Source organism: Taudactylus pleione, unplaced genomic scaffold (genome assembly GCF_031769625.1).
Source record: "Taudactylus pleione unplaced genomic scaffold, aTauple2 ptg000211l, whole genome shotgun sequence".
Lineage (NCBI taxonomy): Eukaryota > Metazoa > Chordata > Amphibia > Anura > Myobatrachidae > Taudactylus > Taudactylus pleione.
In genome coordinates, this window is record NW_028284613.1 from 5,069,647 (window position 1) to 5,093,137 (window position 23,491).

General features: G+C 41.6%; 1 protein-coding gene across 3 annotated transcripts in view; it reads right to left on the reverse strand.

The window, feature by feature from the left end:
• Nucleotides 1-4,750: 4,750 nt before the first annotated feature.
• Nucleotides 4,751-23,491, reverse strand: part of TMEM255A (transmembrane protein 255A) — a 65,057-nt gene continuing 46,316 nt past the window's right edge. The window contains exons 2-9 of one of the 3 annotated variants that reach the window (XM_088478199.1): nt 21,697-21,839; nt 19,514-19,576; nt 15,605-15,694; nt 12,530-12,598; nt 12,348-12,436; nt 10,318-10,477; nt 9,712-9,855; nt 4,753-6,002 (exon numbers count right to left, since the gene is read on the reverse strand). In XM_088478199.1, coding sequence (XP_088334325.1) covers nt 5,841-6,002; nt 9,712-9,855; nt 10,318-10,477; nt 12,348-12,436; nt 12,530-12,598; nt 15,605-15,694; nt 19,514-19,576; nt 21,697-21,839 — 920 coding nt within the window. In that variant the 3' untranslated portion in view covers nt 4,753-5,840. Of the gene's footprint in view, nt 6,003-9,711; nt 9,856-10,317; nt 10,478-12,347; nt 12,437-12,529; nt 12,599-15,604; nt 15,695-19,513; nt 19,577-21,696; nt 21,840-23,491 lie in introns of all 3 variants that reach the window. The other 2 variants (XM_088478200.1, XM_088478201.1) reach the window with 2 other exon arrangements.

Genomic DNA, 23,491 nt, shown 5'->3' on the forward strand with positions numbered 1-23,491 from the left:
AATAGACTCTCCCTGCCTCTAACAGCTGGGGATCTTTCTCTTCACGCCCCCTGCAACATCCTAACAGTTGTTCCTGAAATATACATTTTGTTGCTTGTAGGTTCTGTGATCCATAACTCGAGTTTGCATGATGCGACCTCCCCACCGATAACACCGAAATACTGTAAAAAGAATACGCATCAGTACAAGACCAAACACGACTTGTTTAGCATGTATAATACCTTAGTTATCTAATATCTTTATTTCTCAGCATTTAAACTAACTGAACCAACTTAAATCATACACTTTAAAGCTTATTGAACCTTATGTGTGAATATGTAATGTGTGGGTATTGAGGGTTTGATATAAAGACGCTAGTTAACTTGGGGCAGATGCATGCGCATAAAGCTAATAAAACAGCGGTTTCATACAAAGTCCTATGCATTCGCTAATATGCGACTAGTTAACAGCGCAATTGTGTGTAATGTGCGGTGTTTATGCATGAGATTCCATCTATGATGGACTTAACATATATATATATATATATATATATATATTCACATATATATACATACACACACACACACACACACATCATTCCTCACTCACAGTTTCAGACTGCAATGCAAATGTGACTTCCAGCTGTGAGACTAAAACTAAAACCTGTTTGGATTCAGACAAATCCAATTGTGTAGATCAATGCCTGGATTATATTACAATTGCCAACAGGGATTCCCAATTTGTATGTAGAACACTCACAGTTTCTGGTGCACTGTCTATTCTATTTAGATTATCAAAAACATTGCCATCTGTTCTTAGCTCGTGAGTTGTAACTTAAAGTGACGCTGGTCGCAAAATGGCGTCTTGCAGATTCTTGTTTCTAAAATGGAGTCTAGCTGCCATTCGCAAGATGGCGTCGCCGGGATTAAATTTTAAACTGAACTTGTCCAGCTTTGACACGACACACGGCCACACCCATTACCAGAGCTCTAGTTTCGCCTATGATTAAGGAGTGATGAGACCTACTTTAAGTCTTGCAAAACTGCAGTTGATATGACAGCAGTTTCTCTATTTGACATACCATATTGATCACTAACGAGAGCAGTGTTTGGAAGACTAACACTAACGAGAGCAGTGTTTGGAAGACTACCGCGCATTTGCAATGAGATTTCAGGCTTTGATGGATTAAAATCATCGTCGCTGGTGTATGAATTACTTTTAGATTCACTAGAAAAATGCCCCAAAACCGTGCCTTCACCTGATTACAAAATATCCTAATTTGTGTCAAATTTTCAAAACGGCAAACGTCCGCTGGGGATAGTAAAAATTATCTGACCAAGCAGAATTTTTGCACACAAGTTACTGTTATAGATGCGCCTTATTCAACTTATGCCACACAGTAGTACCCCTTATTTACATAATGCCCCATAGTATAGCTCTTATACACATTATGCCACATTGTAGAGCCCCTTATACACATTATACCACAGTAGAGACCCTTAGACACATTATGCAACAATAAAGCCCCTTATTCACTTTGCCACACAGTAGAGCCCCTTAATTCAATGACACACGAGTACCCCTTATACACATTATGCCACACAGTAGAGCCTCTAATTCACCTTATGAGACACAGTAGTACCCCTCATACACATTATGCCACTCAGCTGTACCCCTTATACACATGACACAGTAGTACTATACTGGCCAGCGGCGCTATCTTCTGGCCTCTTCCACGGCCGCCGAAGCTCTTCAAGTGACGTCCTCTTCTATTGACCTCCACCGCCATACTGAAGGCTCCGCTCACCGACGTCTCACAGTGTTTGGTTCGCCGTGGCTGCTTCTAATTGGCTACCAATCCACCAGCAGTGATTGGCTTGTGCCCGGCGCCAAGTTCAAATGGCCCCTGCTGCCTATTAGCCGCCAGCTTGCACCATATTTAAATTGGTGCAGCACCCGCTTGCCCAGTACTTAACAAAACAGATAGATGCAGCCGTCGGTTTCATACCGGGGGCGGTGCCTCTCCAGCCTGGAGCCATCCTGCAATGCTAACCCCCGCTTACCACATCATGCTGGCCATGTGCAGATGTTAGTATTTGTGAATGCGTTTTTCTTTATTAACGAAAGGACATGAGATAAGTATGTAAATACATAGAAAATATGGCTGCAAGAAATATGATTTCAGACAGAAAAATACATAACATAAATAAATATTGAGAAACAATTAATATACAGTATGTGCTGAGAACATGGAACAGGTAAATGCCCTCGGAACATAATTATTAGTAAATAATAAGCAAAATAAAGAAATATTGAATTTGCTTAGCATCTAATTAATATACAGCAGCTGAATTTATATACAGTGGTAGTGTTTATATACTGCTCACTGTGTTGGTTATTGTGAACTGGTTTAAATTGGTGGGATAATACAATATACAGACTTTTATTGTGGATTTCATTGTAGGGTTACACTATTGATATCTATACCTATCAAGAGTGTGTGTGGGGAACACTGCATGTAGAGTATATTGATTGTATATGCTGGGACAAATATGCTTTATCCATGGGCTGCATAGTGTACAATGGTTAATGGTAATAACAACATAGAAGTTATTTAGCACTGTGCAGAATGATTGGAGGAGTTAATATATTAGTCATTATACTACAGATAGGATTATAAAATACCTGTAGGTTATGAAGACTCTGCATTGATACTAACAATGTGTCTGTGCATGTTTATAGCTGTGGCCTACTATAGCTAGCTTGATGGAGTGTAACAACATATGGTATATTGATATGTATAGTTAATATTGTGTTGTAATCTTGATAGACTATATGGAGAATGGAATTGTTAGAACACAGTGGAGTCTAAAATCAAAATTAAAAATTACCATATTGGACTCTGAATCACATGATCTATAGTTACAAAACATGACACAATAGACAGTAGTGTAAGACACCACTCCCCATATCACACACATACACAATAGATGCACAAAGTAACAAAGAAACCATAGAGACATATTAACGTTGTCTGTAGTGGGGCCCCATTCCCTGAGCAGTGGGTCCCCATAGCACCTCTGCATCTTACCTTGTGCCAGCAAGTGGGTCCCCTCCACGCTGCCATCTTCCCAGCGTTATTCTGGAAGACAGCGCATACACACATGAGAGCAAAGTCTCAGGCACAGTGCCAGAGTTTTTGATTTCATTGTGTGGCACCATCTCTCTGATGATGCCATTGGGAAGATGGTGCCACGGAGGAGTGACCCGATTACCGGTATAAGGTAAGTATGCTCTGAGTGCAGGGTGTGTGGTGCGGGGCTCCCCTGAACCCAGGGGCACAGCACACCCTGCACCCATTATATATATGCCTATGCATACAATGCTACATACGTATGATACACATACAATAGGCTTTAGACACCACCCCCTTTCCATAGCACACACACACTTACATATAATAAACACCAGTTTAAAAAACACATCCCAAGAGCCAGAATATATCTATGTGCAATCTTTGTTAAAAGCTAATTATATGAATCTCATGGTTCCAAATTGTGAGCAGAAAAATGAATTACATTTCTTGGTTACATTTTGTGAGTGATTTATTAATGATATTAATTATTGATATTAAAAATGGTCATTAGTATGTTTGCTTCACTATTAAGCACTCAGTGCTAGACCAGAGAGAAATAACATGATCTTTAACATACACAGCTTTAAATAACTAAACTCTCTAATCATTTCATACCTGTACATTTTAACAGGTGGAATGTCCATTGCTTTATTTTTAGACTTGGTGAATGTATATAGTGGATGTATTTTATATTAGCTTTCTGTGTGATCAAACTTAGGGAGATGTATCTGCTACCTCTTTGCCTGCTGTCTGTTATTTGTTAGACTTTTGTTATCATACCCACAATTACATCATAACCTGTTACCAATGATGTCACACAAATTTCTTGCCATTAGGCTATGACCCCCCATAGCCCCCCTCCCCCACACAGACACACACTAATGTACTGTGAGAGGATTACCACACCTTAGTAAGACTGATAGATGTGTTCTGTGAGGAAATAAAAGAAATATGCAGGAGAGAAAGCAAACAATGGCACTATAATAGTGTTCTCTGCGAGTAGATTTAGTAGCAGCAACGACAAGCATTTTTGCATTTCATAATGCTTATATAAAACAGATACAAAGGTAAATAACAATATAGAATATAGTCCTTCTACGTACTCTTCGTAAAATTGGTAAACTACGGACAGTGGCCCTGATTCAGCAAGGATCGCTATTCTGTTTATACGCAACGCAGTTGCTAATATCAGTGGTGATATGTAAATGTTTGCATTTGCATTGTGATCGCAGCCTAACATAAGGACGCCTACTTCCCCTTACTCATAACCGTATACTTTGGCAACATAGCAAAATAATTGGTAACATTGGACCCATACGTACAGTTAAGACAGGCCAGACCTCACTCAGGAACTGCCAACTTCAGCGCAGGCTATGGGGCCTCAGGCTGCGTATGGTATCGCAGTGGCTAATTTGCATGCACAGTGCAAAATAATCGTCCGACTGCGTGCGTATTAGCAACTGCGATCCTTGCTTAATCAAGCCCAGTGATCGGTCTTTAAGGTGTTTGATGCAAACAGTTATTTATTAGCTACACTGGATACATATTCAATAAGTAATCTTCTGAATTTAAGAGGTTTTGTATTTATTTGTATTACTGAATTTAGAGAATCAGAAAATATATTTCTATGATTTACATGTCTCTGCATTAGGATACTACTACATTACATTATTTTGTGCCTTTAATCTGGTAGTCTGGCAATATAGTATTGATGGCAGGATCACCTCATTAAGGAATAGTCTCTGTCAACATTTGCTGGTTTATAATCTGAATTTGTTTTTTATTTTGTTATGCTTGCTTTTAAAGATTTGTGAAGAAATGTTACATTTCAGCATTTATATTATCACATGAGAATAGTCCAAGGTGACTTAGCAGTGTACTCCTTTATGTCTCTCTCTATCTAAATACTATTAAATAAGCCTGCTTGATACATATATCTCCCAATAAAGTGGTATACAATTTTCAATAAAAAGTAAGCATTTTGGTGATCACAGTGTTGTTGCACATCAGTCTTTATTTTATGTTACATAGTGATATCTTCACAATCTTATAGTACAATTAAGAGGCACCAATGTTGCATGATACAATGAGACTTCCCCAGTCATTGCTCGGTGTATGTTACAATGATAGAATCCCTGGATTTTGATGTAAACAGTATTTCCTCCATGTAAGATTACATTATCTAATTTAAAAATAAAAAAAAACACTGAAGAGGCCTTCTCATCTATATTAGGCAATTGTATTGAAACTAAAGCTTGGATATTTAATCCCCAATCGCTTCACGGTGTCTTTTGCTTTGCTGGTGCTCTGATTTAAATGGAAAAAGCATGAACCAAAGATCACTGGAGCCGGTGGGGTTGGCAAGGTAGGAGAATTTCACACGGTAGCCATGGAAAGAATTTGTGAATCACTACACATAGAAAAATAAACTACAATAGAACAACAAATGAAACACACATGCTATTGAGACAATGAGATGATTGCACCATTGAATAAACTTTTCTGTATCCACACATCCATGTAAAGCTGATCATGTACATTTTCGGTTTTGGCAGAATTTAAAAAGTCAGGGTTGTATCTCAGGTGTCACACATATATACACATGTATGAAATACCAGTCATCCAGTCCACATAGGTACAGTATCATAAATGCATAAAAGTTCATATTACTTGGCGGGCATGTGTCCTAAATTTCTGAGGAGACAAGGTTTTGTGCCCATGAAGGTCATGGCGTGTAAGGTGGAGGCTTTTCATCTGGTGGGAAATAAGGTGGAGAATAGCGAGGGGGAGCATTGGATGGCCACATGAAACTGGGACCAGACTGTGATGATGAATTAGGATCGTCTGATAAGCCAGAAGGTGTAGAAGCTGGAAAGATATTGGAATGCTGCAGAACAAACAGATACATTTATCATTGGGTTGCTGCTATAAGATTTTTTTTTTCTACTACTAACAATACATGTATTTATGACACATTTATTAACACAGTACATACAAGGGCGGTTTAAGAGAGGTGGAGGCCCGCGTGCAACACTCTGTGCGGGGATCGGTATGAATGACCGCCGGACGTATCCCAACAGCAAATCCCAACAGCAGAAGACCAGCAGGCAATCAAATCCCGATCGGTAAGTAGACTATCTAACCCTAATCTTCTCCCCCCCCCTATCCCTCCCTTAGGGGTGCCTAACCCAAACCTCCCCCCTAGTGCCTAACCCTGACCCCCCTCTGTGCCTAAACTTAACCCCCTCATTCCCTCAATCTAAACCTAAGTCTCCCAGGGGGGTGCCTAACCCTAACCTCTTCCCTAGCCTAACCCTAACCCTCCCAGGGGGGTGCCTAACCCTAAGTCCCCCCCAGGAGCCCCTAACCTAACCCTCCCCCCGGCGGCTATGCGCAAACGCCGCCCGGCTTACCTTCGTTCCGTATGTCGGGCGTCGGGCTCCCGTCGTAGGTAAAATGACAGGCATCGGGATTTCGATGCCTGTCATTAGACCCCTGTTGGGATTAAACAGTCGGGAAGCCAGCGGTCGGCATTTCGACTGTCGGTATCCTGACTGCATCCCCTGTGCGGGTCCCCTCCTTTCTCTAGTGCAGTAGACACTGGCATTGTCCCAGGGTCTACTGCGTATGAGCAGGTCTCCGAGAAAATGGCGCTTCAGATATCTGTGCTGCTGCAGCACCAGCGCAGGACTCAAGATAATGAGTAATATTGAACAGGGGAGCAGTGTGTGTTGTTTGGGCCCACCTGCACCCATTATAGAAACACCAATATGAATATACACAGACAGAACTTTTATTTATGATGGTTTTCAACCCATGAGTCCCACTGCTGGAATATTAAATATTAAGGATGGTATAATTTGCAGTGCTATTAAAGGAGCATTTAAAATGATATCAAGGTTTACTTCAACTTCATCAAGAGATGCAAAATAACCAAACAGCAGAGTTCTCATAAAGGGCACTTCATAAACCAGAATAGGGTACCGTATCTTATTCTTACCTTCCAGTTATTACGCTAGGAAATGCATTCATAAGGACATTCTACATACCACTAAGGTGACACACAGAAGTGTCCACATACATCTTACCTCCGTGCACTACAAGTTGTGATAACACGTGAGCGCCGTGTGACTTGGTAGCGCAGAGTGTTTTTTGGGGGGGATTTCTTGGCTTCAAATGTGTCTTATTCACAAAGCGATACAATAGGATGCACAAGAAGCTTCTGCTGATATGCGGCATGCCTATAGTCTGTGTGCGACTGCAGTTATATCTGCATGTGAAATGCTACATTACAGTGTCAGCGGCTGTGACACTGTAACGTAGCATTTCGCATGCAAAGACACCCGCAGTCACACACAGAATATAGGCATGCCGCATATCATTTTGATCAGCGGAAGCTGCTTGTGTATCCTATTTGCATTGCTTTGCGTTTGAAGGTAAAAAAGATGCTCGACGATACCGAGTCATGCCAAGGCATTGCGCGACTAGAAGGGCTGTTTAAAGTAAGATGTATGTGGACACATCTGTGGTGTACTGCTAATTATTTCCCACCCTGTTTCATGTACTGTATAGTACAAGAATAGCAGTACAAGAGAGTATCTTGTGTGCAGTCTGTAAATAATGTTCTTTTATTGTCATGTAAGTTTTGCAGTTAGATTGTTTTGTCCTGTAGTTCTGTATTCATGTTATATACCAATATATAAATGTGTGATGTGGCAATACCCCCATATTGCTCAAATATGAGCCACATAATAAAATACTTAGGACTGTCCAAGACAAGGAAAGCAGAGGCAGCTGCTGGTTGGCAGGTAAATGTGCCAATCATCATTCCTATAAGAATGCATTAAAGCAGATAGCAAGACATGTAGATGGCATGGGGCTAAAAATATAAAACAATGTAATAAGTAAAGTAACTAAAATATTATTACACTGCAAATTCATCTTATCAAACATGCATAAAGCGGTCAACTAACGTCATAACTCAGTAAGGGCCCCATTTACAAGCGAAAAGTAACCCCTTTAGCGCTCGCTAAAGGGGTTAAGCCGCATTTCTATATTTAGTTAACCGTGGTAATCTTAGATTACCGCTGTTTGTACAGCATCGCTCTCACCATCTTTTAGATGGCGAGAGCGATGCGGGCCCCATTGCCGGCAATGGAGACCCGGCGGTGCCTTTCAGACTTCAGCAAAGCCTTCCAGGCACTGCCGGGTCTCTCTGTCATGCATAGGCACAGACGGACTGTCGCGCATGTGCATGACACTGGACACTGCCAGCAGCCCAGCTGAGGACCTCCCCGAAGACGAGGATTCCGCTGGGCTTCGCGGGACCTCGCCGGAGAAATAAGTATTACTAAATACCAGTGGAATTTTCATTTGTATCACAGTGATACTAAACAAAAATTGCCGCTGCTATTTCCCTTGGTTTGTAAATGGGGCCCTATGTGCATTACTACAACAATGCTGCTGGTTGCTTTATTCATTATTTGTGCCGGAAGAAGTATATATAGGTGAAAATTCTAAGGCTGGACCTCCAAGTCACCCCTCAGGAACGCCCAAAACATTTCCAAGACACTACGGATACTGTGTGTTTCAATCAAAACTGCACCCCTATGCATACACAGTGGGACGTATGCGCTGTGCAACTTTTTAGCGACTTAGATGCATGCACAGTTGAAAAACACTGACCAGTTGCGTGAATATCGCCATTGCGTGAGACTCAGAATCAGGCATTTTATAGGAATATAAAGATACAATTTGAATGTTACATGTCCACCTTAGAGTCCATGAGCGCTTATATGAGAACTGTCCTCTGTCCGTTGCCCACAGTTGGCACAGGAATCATTCTTTAGGATTTATGAACAACAAAAGCAGCCGTGGTATCTGAGGGTTATAAAATGAATGTCACTCATTTGTGGAATTTCATTGACAAGTGGAAGTTTTATCCGCAGGTGGATGGGAGACGCATGTGTGAGCCTGTTGGTGAAGCCACTCACAGGCTGTGACAGTCAGAACAGCAGTCTCCTTTTCAGTCTGCTAGGTAAAGAGCATGAGAAGATAGGTATGAGGCACCTCAGTTGACATTGACTTAGTGCGTGCACCATCTATAATATACCCAATATGGAAAGTTTTCCTAACTAAGGAACATTCTATTATTGCCATCCATTACTTAGCGGTCTGGACTCCAGGATTAATTGATTATTGAAGTATCACTGCATGTTTATTTGATTTTATATTGTTGCAGTTTTTTATCATAGCTGCTACTTTTATTATTATTTTTGTTATGTGTCCATTTTATTATTAAATGTTGCATTTATATTCAGAAGTGTTCTGAGTGACATTTATTTTATAACCCTCAGATACCACGGCTGCTTTTGTTGTTCATAAATCTTTTTGTGTAGTGGTGAGAGTGACTTTCTCACTCACGTGCATCGTATCTGAAAGGGTTATTTTAACTACTCAGCACCTGGGTCCTTTTCTGTTTTATATATATTCTTTAGGATTTAGTAGCTTCAACACTGGAATATTCCTGTGCTGTCTGCACCGGTAGATTGACAGCTATATTATTTTTACACCAGATCTGTGTTATCTTCACATACCTGTAAGTCATAGGCAGTGTAAGGTGGCAGGTGTGGAGTGCTGTGGTAGTAGGTATTGTAAGACGGCACTGGTGGTCTTGTGTTGTATTGTACTCTGGGGCGTGGGGTCTCCACAATACAACTAATGGCAGGAACTGTCGGATTCTGTAAATATAGACATAGAATAACTTTATACACATCATAGAAACATAAAACTGATGTCTCGTCTAAGTTGTCTGATATTTTTTTTCTTCTGAAGGTCAAACAAAATGGCTGCATGAGGCTTCACTCACCAAGTCACTAATTATATCTGTTCTCTGCAAACTAAGTGCATAAAACTATCCAAGTTATTTATAACATCTCTAATATTCATATAAAACCATAGCTCACTTCATCCCCATTTATAGAGGAGTAATGGTCTGTATGGATTTCTTTCAAAGATCCATATAAAAATAACAACTCATATCCTCCCTGGTGAAAGACGCATATGAAAATATCAATATCAGCAAAAGTACTTTTCAAATAATGAGAGGTCATCAGCAGGAATCACAACATACTGTAAATGCTTGTGTGCATGCATCATTGCAATAAGGAGCATTGGAAAACAAATGAAAGTTTTCTGCTCACCATATCTTTGAATCCTCCGAGTATTGCGGCTGTTATAATGCCCAAGAAAAGACCAGCTATGTTCAGGATAGTTACCGACCAAAGCAAGTGGTAAAGATGTATAACATCTTGGCAGCTTTTTACATCAATGTATTCATAGTACAGACCTGAAATTCCCGCCCTGCAAATATAATGTATTCTGATTATAGTTCTTGAACGGCTCATATCAGTACAATATACCTTCCTAGGTATGAAGCTCTATTATTTTAGAACTCATCTCATATTTAACACCCAATAAACACAAAAAAAAACCACACACACAGAACACATGAACTGCAGATCCACAAAGGATAATCGCTACCAAGAGCATACCAATTCTGGACATAAGGATTTAATGAGTAAACGTGTACTATAAACTTTGGTGCATCAATTGGGACAGCAAATTTTAATGACTACACAGAGGATGGGATGTGATATTAAAATCTGGTGTCACTGCAATTATAGTACATGTGGCATCTTGTATCATTTATTTACACTTTACAAGTTGTGATTTTATAAATAAATAATGTAAAAAAGAAAGTGCCTGTGATATCTGACTGGACAGGAAATGTAGCCATCCAATCAGATGTCACCTCCACTCCGTACCACCCAACCCAGCTGACTGAATGTCTAGGATGGACACTAGTATTATAGACCTGTCATTTACTGTGTTTTTTGCTTGCGTTACAGGAGTCCCGTTCCCCTTTTGTTTCTTTCTCTGTCTTCCCCAACCCCCTGTACTTTCTGTTCCCTACCCCTTACTTGCCTCTGTATCTCCCCCGTTCTCTCTCTTTACTTCACCCCATACTCTCTTCCCTCTCTCCATCCCATTCTCTCTCTCTCTCCCTTTCCCCCATTCTTTGCTCTTTCTCCACATCCCGGATCTTTCTCTCTTCCCCTACCTTTGTTTTTTCTCTTACTCCGCTTGTCAGTATCAGTGCCAGATTAACTACAGGCCATCTAGGGCAGTTGCCCAGAGGTCCCCATACATGGAGTACCCCACACATAGCTACATCACCAAGGGTAGCACTGTGACATATGTGAACTGGGGTTTCTGTGTAGTATAATATGAGCTGGAAGCAATAAAGTGTATATAACACAATTGTGGTGCTAGAAGGATTTGCACTTTAGAGTTTTTAATAAGATCGTTAACATATCATATTGACAATTTTATTGGAAAGGGCCCCCACAAGCTAGTTGCCCCGGGGACCTACAAACCTTAATCTGGCCCTGCCCCTCATTCTTTCCCTCTCTCTATCTCCACCTCCTGTTTTCTCCCTCCCCACTCTCTCCCCAGTCCCCCTATTTTACAGTATGTATGAGGATATATGCATAGGCACTAATATATATATATATATATATATATATATATATATATAAAATTTCCTTTCTGCCAGTGCTGCAGGTTATGTTTTCCTTTCTATGGACCCTTCCCCTTTTCATGTCTGCCCCCCTTTTCTCCATCTCTCTGTGTCCCTCTCTCCTCCTGTCTAATTAATTATCTGTCTCTCCTCATCACCTCCTTTCTCTATCTCTGTCTTTTCCTATGTTCCTCTATGTATCTCTTCCCCTCTTGACCCACCTCTCATCTCTCTCTCCTCCCACCATGTCCTTCTCCCACTCTTTTCTCTCTTCCCTGCTGTCCATTCTCTGATGCAACATGATATATTGGTCCTGGCCGATATACAGTATTAACCTGTCCGCAGCTCTATGGTGCCAATATATCAGGGTGTGTTCAGGCAAGGGCGTGTCCTGTCTGGAGTCACTGTCAGACAGCCTTGTAGTAGGGGTGGGGAATGCCGGTTAGCTGTGGGAGAGACGAGGCTGTGGTGTCTGCGCCAGTGAGAGCTGAAGGAGGAGGGGGCGTGGCCACTCTGCAGCTCTCTACTGCACAGTTGTTAGACACATGACCAGCAGCTTTATATAATAGATATGGTACTTTTTTGAGTGTTAGTGCAGGAATGTGCATATCTGAAAACCAAAAGCCAAAACACCTTGTTGTTGTTTCTCACCTCCCGCAGTTATATAGCTCACAGCAGTAACATGTGTTACTTTTTATCTTCAAAAAGCAAGAGCCCCGAGCTGGAATCTGACATGTCACCTGTGCAGGAGATAAACAAACAGGACATTTGTTCAATCCAACAATCCTCTATGGTCAATATAGAAAAACCTAGTAAATTAAATCCACTCTCACCTCAGTAGTGTGCTCACTGTCTGCAGAGATATAGTATCGACATTTGCCTGCATAGATAGGTCTGAGATCCTTTCAAATAAAATAAGTCATATTAAATGGTTTTCATCTCATGTCCTATAAGGTTTATTATTTCCTTGAAATAGAATAATTCATGTTGCATTAAGATTGGATAAAAACGTATGCTCTCCTGGTACTATGAACAAAAACTAAAGTAAAATTATCAATTGATCATCATCATCAATCTGATGACCAATCTCCAACTATCTGACATTACACTGCATATGTACATGCGTCATCCAAATAACTGAGGATCTGATTCAGAGATGGACGCCTCCTGGCCACTCGCTTAGCTGTGGGTGACCACCCACAGCTATTGCGAGTGGCCAGGATGATGGTTGCAATGGTCAAGACCATCGCGACCATCGGGCTTGCGGCGAGACCCTTGTGGTAGGGTCTTGTGGCCGCAAGCCCCAGAGAGCTTCCGGCTCTCCCACTGACATCGCTGGTGATGTCAGTGGGGCGCCCACAAACGGCAGGCGTTCGCTTGGGAACGCCTCCGTTTGTGAAACCACCCCCCCGCCACGCCCACAAACCGGACGAGCTGTCGATCAACATCGACAGCCGCCCCTTTTGTAGTGAGCCACAGAGCCAGAGAATTTCTCTCTCGCTCCAGGGCTTGCGCACGCTCAATGCGGCCGCTGCACGTGCGCAGAGCCCACCATCGACCCGCTTGCGAGCGCTCAAGCGTATTGTGAGCGGGTCTGAATCAGGCCCTGAGTCTCTATCTCTTCTATATTATCCAATAAGTCCACAGTAGGCTGAAACAGAGGGCCTCATTCAGACCCGCTCGCAAGCGATATGCGCTTGCGAGCGGGTCGATGTTTGGCCACTGCGCATGCGCACGCCAGAGCCGACTCCAACGTGCGCATGCGCGAGACCAGGCTAGCGACGGGTGCTCCGTCGCTACGGGTCTCGCACCAAAGCGGGGCAGCTGTCGATTTTGATTGACAGCTTGCCCCGTTTTGGAGGCGGGCAGGGGGGGTGGCTGGCCAAACGGAGGCGTTCCCGAAGGAACGCCTGCCGTTTGGGGGCAGCCCCACTGACATCACGAGTGATATCAGTGGGTGAGCTTCCGGCTCTAATAGAGCCGAATGATCACTGGGGCTTGCAGGAACGAGACCCTACCACAAGGGTCTCGTTGCAAGCCCCGATGGTCGCGATGATCGAGACCATCGTGACAATCACCTGGCCGCTCGCAATAGCTGTGGGTGGTCACAAAAAAATAAAAAACGGCCTGATTCAGAGCGAGCGCTCTCTCAGAGCGTCCGGCTCTGAATCAGGCCGAGTGTGCACTTTTCCGGGTAAGGATTGTTTCCACTGGGAAGGATATCATTTTCTTTTTTAGCTCCCTATATTAAATAATTCAGCCTTTTACTGCCCAGTTCAAGGGCTGATTATTGTTATTCATTGAGGTTTGTGCCCTACTGGTTTGCCCCTGATAATGATCATCAGCCTAGGCAGGATAGCTTAGAGCAGTGTTTCCCAAACTCATTCCTCAGGTGCAGGTTTTCCAGGTCTCCTCACAGAATCACAAGTTAAATAATTAGTTCCACCTGTTGATCTTTTAAAATGTGTCAGTAATGCTGGGCATACACTATACAATTATCTGTCCAATCTGGCTGGTTGGAATGAAAACCTGGTAATGTATGGGAGCAAATGAAAGTCGATCATATGGTTTTAAACTAGGGATGTGCAGGCTCGGATAGGTTCGAGTTTGCACGTGGAGTTCGGATTTTTCCCTCCAAAAAAACGAAACTCAGAACGAGGCAAAACGTCATCTTACATGGACGAACATCATCATTCCTGGTCTTTTGTCCAGGAATGATGATGTTCGTCCATGTAAGATGACGTTTTGCCTCGTTCTGAGTTCCGTTTTTTTGGAGGGAAAAATCCGAACTCCACGTGCAAACTCGAACCTATCCGAGCCTGCACATCCCTATTTTAAACACTGGAAAACGGACAAAAAACAATTGTTCAAATTGGTTAAATTTGTGTGTTTTAACCAATTTGTCTGAATGGCCATTTTTGTCTGTTTTCCAGTGTTTGTGAACAAACGGTCGATTTTCATTAGCTCCCATACATTACCAGATTTTCATTTCAATCAGCCAGATTGGACAGATATCTGACAGATAATTGTATAGTGTATGCCCAGCATAAGTAATTAATACACCTCTGCACCAACTAGGAAAAATGGAAAACATGTACTCCCTGAGGAATGAGTTTGGTTCTAGGAATTTGTACGCATACTGATTCAGCTTTTGTTTGTTTCTTTTAATGTAGGTTTTAAGAAATACATGTCTTTAAAAAACACCTAATTCACCTGGAACATGGCAGATGGAACAAAGGGCCTGATTCAGAGCCGCTCGTAAGCGGCCGCTCGTTCGTTCCGAGCGATGTTTGCACAACTGCGCATGCGTACGGATCGTAATACGCATGCGCGAACCAGTCAGTGCGGCCAAAAATCGTTTGTTCGCTAAATAGCGAATGCCTGCTATTTTGAGTGACAGGAGGAGGCGTATGTGGGTGGTAACGGGGGAAGGTGCTTGAAAACGGGGAGTGGAGATCCGAACGCAGGCGTGCTTAAAAGGTCAAAACGGGCGTTTGAAGGGTGTGCATAATTAATACAGCCACGTCATTGACCACGTCACTGGGTTATTTTATAGTCAGAACTGCTCGCAAGATTGCGGTAGTAAAAACCAACCACAAGAATAGCGAGCAGTTCATACGCTGGTCGATGTACTTGATTAATCTAATAAATAGCGGACATGACGTAGGATGCGAGCGGCCAGGGGGCGTACTTTTCCAAAAACGACCGCATGTTTTGTTCGCTCGTTCAGACCTAGAGGTGTGAACAGACCGCAAAGAGCGAACGGTTCATTTGAATAGCCACCCCTTTTTCCTGAACGAGCGAGCGCAAATAGCGTCCGGCTTTGAATGAGGTCCAAAGCTTCTATTTGTAGCCACACTGAAATGTCGAAGCACAATGGATGAAAAGTGCTTACTTTAAATACTTACTAGATGTCTGGCAGCAAAAACACCATCAACAATTGCACAACAGAAAGCCGCAATCACTCCAAAGCTGATAAAAACTATAGATGCAACAAGCTGTAAATAGAAGACAAAGCAGACATTCATTTATAATTAATATCAGAATATAACAGCAGGCTAGCAGACAATAAGGACCGTATTCAATTTGGAGCGAAAAGCCGTTTTCCTGTGTTTTTGGCAAAAACTTTTCGCCCATGATGTCATTTTCGCCGGTTTTGATTTTACTCCGTATTCAATTTGAAAGACTTTCCGCCTAGGTGGAAAGCCAATGCAATGTGATAGGCGAAAAAGATTCGTATATGAATAGCAGGTGGAAAAAAGAGCAGAATTGGGGTTTTGGGGTGTAACGTTGCGGGAACCCCTATGCAGCCTTCAGACAGTCCCCCAAAGGTAAACTGTGTCAAAATGAAAAAAAAAAAAACACTTAAGGACACCCCAAAAAATCCCATTGAATTTGGGGGCGAGAAAAAAAAAAGTTGGGGGACAAAGTTAAAAACTAGCGAACTTGGCTCTGGGGAGGGGCCCCCAAGTATGCCCCAGGTGTTTTTTCATTGCAGGGGCTTGCGGCAGGTTGATTTTTCAACTTCACTTTAGAAACTGTTAAATATGCTGACCCCCATTTTCAAGTACCCCAAATTTGCTGGGATAAGTTATTTTCTACAAAAAAACTCTGGATACTATTCTTCACCACTTATTCAAAAACGCTATTTAGCAGCTATTGAGCCCATTTAAAAACACAAAATACCTTCAGCAAGCCAAATCGGGGGGTACCATAGGGAACCCCCATGTCAGAGCATCTTTTGGGGGATGTCAGGCTGATTTCCCCAAAACTGACAGTACTTTCCGCTTGTTTAAGTGTCACCGGGTCCCGTTTTCGCCTACTTTCAAATTGAATACGGCGATACGCAGGCATTCGCGCGATAGTTTTCCGCCTGCAAAACACGCGATGTAGGTGAAAAGTCCGGGAGGCGAAAAAGTATCGCGGGTCCGCTCAAATTGAATATGGGCCTAAATATATAACTAGGAGGTTCGATTCCCGTCAGCGGCAGCCCGACAGGAGCAGAGTGCGACGCAGCGGAAGTCCGACAGCGCTGGAAATCCTGATCGTGGACAGGTAAGTATCCACTAACCTAACCTAACCCCCCTAACCCTCCTTAGGGGTGCCTAAACCTAACTTCCCCCCCAAGTGCCTAACCCTAATCCCCCCTCTAAGTGCCTAACCCTAACCACCCCCTTCCCTGCTACCTAAATCTAAGTCCCCCGGGGGGGTGCCTAACCCTAAGTCCCCCCCGGGAGCCCTAAACCTAACCCCCCCCCCCCCGCGGCGCCCGGCATCACTACGATAGTGATGCCGGGCGTCGGTCTCCCGGCGTCGGGGAAATGCGGGCGTCTACATCTAGACGCCCGGCATTTCACCCTTGCTGGGATAAGACAGTTGGGAAGCGGGCTGCCGGTATATAGGCAAACGGCTTCCCGATTGCTTCCCACTAGGAGACCAGAGTACAGGGTAAGCCAGCATGTATGTGCCTGATGGAAATGGTTGCCCATCTTCTATTTCCTAAACCAGAAGTTGGGGCAGTGGTTAGCACAACTGTGCTGCATAACTTTCCTGATTGTATGGCCTAAATTGTTCCAATTTTCCAATTCTGAATACTGACAGGTATATAAGAAACTTAGCAGTACTTAACACTTATACGGGTGGAAACAGCCAGATAAAGTCGCAATGCAAATGCAATAAATAGTACTAATCCATAATTAATCCATCATTATTAAAGAAAGCAATAATAAATTTTGAAATATTAGTATTTTATAAATAACACTGTGTATCACCCCTAACATTTAACAGAACGTTTACAAGCACTCCATACTTTGAGTAGGTCTCCTGAACCAAAATTATTTTTGATTAACACTGACTTGAAGTACATAGTTTCATGTTCAGAAGCAAGTGTACCTATAACACATTACTGTCAAACACCCAAAACTGAAGCACAGCGTATGTAATATTAAACCACATTCTATTTTCGTTTAGTGTGATCTAATGTAGCCAGTATCTTAATCAAGGGAAAAAGAGAATATAAAGATTATAAGGCTATTCTTCAGCTTTATTGCCAATGTAGTTTGGCTGAGCACATCACACAATTCTACTAAATGTACATTAGTACGAGGTTCCTCTCTACAAAAAAATGGTTATTTTGGGAGGTTTCGTTTAGTCAATGCGTCCAAGGTTTTAACAATATTTTCATAGTCTTATGAGGCATATAGTATATGAATAAGTACAAGGTTATCTCAAGTTGTGTTGCATTAAAACTTTGTTAGGAGATGCCAAAAGTTCAGGTGTAATAAAAAGGGACATGCTGACCGCAACACGCAAAATCAAATCCACTAATGGCAGCCTGATGAGTGGGGGCCGGTACAGTACCTTTCATTCACATATAATGCTACAAAGCTGCCAGAAAGAACAGTTTTCTCAGATTTTTAGCATCATTTGAGCACATTATGAATGGGGCTTATTTTGCCCTGATTTTGATTTTTAGGGCTTCTCACACCTAGATGATTCACTTACCAATTAACTGAATAATGTCCTAGCCCACCATATTGTAGCAAGCACAGTAAATGCAACCTGTTCTGAAATTGCAAAAGCTCTTACCTATACAGGAAATGACATCACAGCTTGTGAGCATTTCCTGAGTAGGTACCATGAGATGATTTTTACATATAGATAAGCAATCCTTTACCAGATCATAGTGAATGTATTCTATATTGTGTAGCACTGGAATCCGTGCACTAGACACCCATGTTTCATTCATGGGGTTTGAGTAGGATCAATGCAATCTGCATTAGTGTCACTATGATAGGTGTTGATAATATATATATATATATATGTTACCAGCTGAGTCAAACAGGAAATGTTCATGTTGATTCTCTTCTTATATAGGGGTAGATGTACTAAGCATTGGAGAGAGACAAAGTACCATTCAATCTGCTCCTAACTGTCAGTTCACAGGTTGTAAGATTGAATAAGGACAGTTAGGAGCTGATTGGTTGGTACTTTAACTCTCTCCTCTTTATCTCCCTCCAAGACTTAGTACATCTCCCCATAGTATCTCAGTTCAGTACCTCATCCAGATGAAGATGGTCTTTTTACTGACACAGGAAAAGCATGATGAATTGCTGGTTCTTCAAAGCAAGAGAGAGGAAGCACATCACTGGGAATGTCACATCACTGGGAATGTCACATCACTGGGATTGGCGCATGTCACATCACTGGGAATGGCGCAGGTCACATTAACTTTTGTTAATGGCGCATGTCACATTGACTTTTACTACAAAGGAAGCATATTATCTTTACATAGCTACACTACAAGATCACTGTAGCCATAAACTCTTGTATGACAGCAGACTCAGAGGAAAGTATATGGTGGCTAGAGGTATTATAGTTAACCTTACTGCTGTGTATAGCCTTAACTTCATATGGGGCCCAGATACCATTCTAGATCAGAAGTCATTAGGTACAGTTGATGGAGGATCATATAATAGCCCTTCCTTTACTGATCTCTAATATAGACTGAGAACCTCACAACTCCCATTCTTGGTTTTGATGTATATACAGTCATGCAATATTGGGTAACAGTAATGCAATATTGGGTAACAGTAATGCCTATAGAGCTGAATAAGCAACGATCACTCCCCTAAGAAGAAGGATCCTGGAAGTAGGGAAGCCCCTGAGCTTCAAATGAACAATAAATGCATTGTTTATGTTTATTTGTATTATAAGAATACACAGCAATTCTGATCATTTTCAGAATATATTTGGTTTGCCATTAAAGTTATATATTTGCACTGTAAATTCCATTCATTTGAGTTTATTGCACTTACCATCTGTCTTTTGTTCTCTATTAAATTGGATCCAATTATTCCAAGTATGGACCCAAACCCGAGCTGAAGGAAACCAAGACAATGCTGTTACATACGCACAGTTTAGGGTAAGTGAAATATCCCATCTGTCACTGCTTTGTGGAGCCACCATCTGCACGTAGATACTGTACATAATACCTCTGTGTCATATTATATAAATGAGAATTTGCCTGGAAGACTGCGGGGGTCATTTATGACAGGCAAGTGTGGCACAAAGCCAGATACTCCCCTTTTATGACATGAATGAGTCTGTATTTGCTATATACATTTGCTTTTGTTTGCCCAGATTCTATCTCTGCAATAAATTGATGGCTTTTTGGACATTCAGAAGATTGGGTGGATGAGGAAGGTTTACAGAAACAACTATATATGAGTGACGGGCTATGCCAAAGTGCAACAGACTCGACTTGTACAGTAAACCTTATAGAGAGTGTTACATTTTCAAGGGCAAACTAAGGTACACGTGTCCTCATTGGTCTTTGCTGTAGTCATGCTAAGCAGCCCCTTTCGGCGCTCCTGGTCCAGTGAGATTCTTCGAGCCCCGGACGCCTTTTTGGCCGAAAATGTATCTAAGTCACAATGCGACTAGGACGCACCAGGAGACTGTGCTGATTCATTTGGTATGTGACACTTGTATATCTGTGTACGACAGTCTCTCAATCAGCATGTGAAGTGCTATGTTGCATTGGCCACAGCTTTTTCCATGCCAAGTTCCATTTACAGACTCAGTCGCACACAGATATACAAATGTCACCTATCAATGGCATTGCTACTCAGATGCATTTTCGGCAAAAAAGAGTGGGTTTTGTCAAGAAGGTGCTACACAGAGCAAATTGGGACAAAAGAACCCTTACTATTTACACACCCCAATCCAACCATGCATATACCCATTTACCAAAAGCCATGCCAACTTCCCCAGAAAGCTGCCATTAGCAGCTCTGCCATACTAAACTATTGAACAGCTGTTGAAAAGCTGTTTGAATACTAAGTAGAACTAGGTTTCACTTGGGAAATATTGAGAACTTGCTTTGCTCAGTTGTTTTCCTGGAAACCTCTCCTGTGACACCACTCATGGGCAGCAAGTTCTGATGGGCAATAAGGTTTACAGAATTTGTCTAAAATTCTAATTTTCTTTCATTGAAAGTCTTAATTTGTGGGTTCCACCCTGCTGACGTACGGCATAACAATGAAGGTGACAATTTGTCTAACTATTAATGGCAAATTTCACTCCACACTGTATAACAATGTGGGATGTAGAGTTTAACTTAAAATGTATTTGCATCTCACTATGACTGGATGTTGCAAGTGCAACTGATGTACAGATAGGGTATAACATCTTTATGGTAGCATTTGTAGTTGTACAAGCGCCAGTGTGCCCAGACAATTTATGGCTGCCAGTGTTTACTGGGCTCTTGAGAGCCTCATATACAGTATTTTACAATAATTACCCCAATACCCCAGTGGTATCAGAGCAGCCCAGTCTAAAGAGCTGATGCAGTGCTGAAAGCATTGTGTATACAGGTCTAAATGTGGATATTAACCTGTACGCCGAGTTGTACACATATATAAGACCGCACTACCCCTACTTGCACGCTTACTTTCATAGCTGTCATCATCATCATCAGGTAATGTGTCCTGGACAGTAATGGCAGAGTTTGGGAATCTCTGAACTAGATAAATGGCTCAAATAAATAAGTATATAATAAATAAAATAAAAGAATAAGTGGGAGATTATTTCATGGGCTTAATTAGGTTTTTTTTATGTGATTGAGGGATGTAATTAATGTGCATAAATGAAAATATTTTATGACATTGCGGCTAATTAATAATGGGGATTATGAAGGTAATTAATGTAAAGGCATTAATTATATTTAATGTTATTGTTACTATGTAGTTATGATTTTGAGGTGACGTTAGTTTTGCCCTTCAAATTTTAAAATCTGCCTCCTCATTGATCAGCACCCTGCCCAAAAAAATCCTAGAAAGTACACTATATAATGCCACTGTGTATGCAAGTTCCTTCCCAATCTGTAAACACTATATTGTTCTATAAAGTTTTTGTGTTTCTCATGTGATGTTTGGAGCTAACCTACTATAATATTAATAATTATGACCAGATTAGAACACAATCAACTTGAACTTACAATTACACCAGGATAGTAGCCTCCCACAGTGACATTTTCTGTTCTTGTGGTTGCAGCCAGACCCACTGTTAAAATTAATGTTGATACAATGAGCAGAGTCACGGTGACAAATATGGAATTCCGTCTTCTTTTATTAAAAGAACCTGCAAATAAATGAAATAGCTGTTTCATTGACTAAAGAAATGTTTAGTGTGACACAAGCAAAATGTTTTACAATGCTAACTAATAATCCAAATTGAATTGCTCAATGGCAAAATAAATATATTTGTTTCCTGCAAGGTAATGTATAACAAGGAAGACCTCATAGCTATGGGATAGAGTTCAAATTCAAATATTACTTTTATAAAATGTTTATTTGCTATATTTTAAATATGCATTGGAAATCAGTCAACTTAACAAAGCTTTAAGTATTTTCTCACTAATGTATTGATTTAGAATCTTTGTGTGTAAAGGAGTCTTGCTGGATAGTTTGCTCCATTCGCTGAGTCAGCAACAACGCAGAAGACATACAGTAAGATATTATTAACACCATCACCTAACTAGTACTGACACAACTATCTTATTAGCACAGTAAAAAATAAAAGGTAATTTAAATCATGTGTATACACGTATAAGTGTCCCAAGCCCCTTAGTCCCAAACCAATGCCAAAAATGTCTCAAGAATAAAATATTGATACTGTAATAAATTCAATACTGGGTATAAAAGAAGTATAACAAAATAGATTGTTTCTTTGTTTCTATTTATTTTAGAAGACTTAGAGATGGGTCCACATACATCTAGCCGCCTGGCGCGGTAAACAGCCCTTCTAGTCGTGCCATGCCGTGGCGTCACTCGGTAGCGACGAGTGTCTTTCATGTGTCTTTTTACCTTCAAATGTGTCTTAATCGCACAAGCAGCTTCAGTTGATCAAAATTATATGCTCTCTGTACGTCTACGGGAGTATCTGCATGAGAAATGCTACGTTACAGTGTCAGCGGCTGTAATGTAGTCTTTAGCATGCAGATACACCCGCAGACGCACAGAGAACAGAGGCATGCTGTATGTCATTTTAATCAGTAGAAGCTGCTTGTGCTATCTATTCGTACTGTGCAAATAAGATGCATTTGAAGGTACAAAATTGCAGGTGAGAGTTGACAGAGGTTTGACTATTCACAGCATTGTGCAGTGGTGGGTGAGGCCACAATAATGCAATTTGCAATGAATTGCATTATCAAGACCCCAGGTTGCCCACTTCACTGGGGGAATGGATGATATCCGGTACACTGGTCTACTCTTCTAGGAGTGTGGGAGAACTTCTTGATATTCTTTAGTCTCCTGGACATTTCAGAAGAGTAGACAAGTATGGCCTGCTTCTTACAAATGTATCTTGGAAGATCACATAAAGTGATTGGGCCTGTGTGGGTGATCTAACCCTTGCACATATATGGGACATATAGGGCCTGAATCTGAGTCAACTTAGTGTCTTTTGCTATAGTCATGTCTGTGACTTTATGCTAATGCCAGTATCAGCCCATCCCTTGGTGTAAGTGTGTCTATAGGTGCAAGGCCTGAGATGCCCACTTTAAGCATCTTTAGACACTGAAATACCACTTAGTGCGGTATTACAGCACCAAGCAGTATTACAGAAATGTATTTCCAATACATTTCTGATTCCATGTGCCTAAAACACAAGTGCTCCTCTGTGCAAACTCCAAGTGTAACAAATGCGCCGTACCAGTGTAGCAAAAAAATAGCTTAACTCCATGAATATTAGCATTGCATGCGACTCAAAATCGGGCTCATAATTCCCCAAAA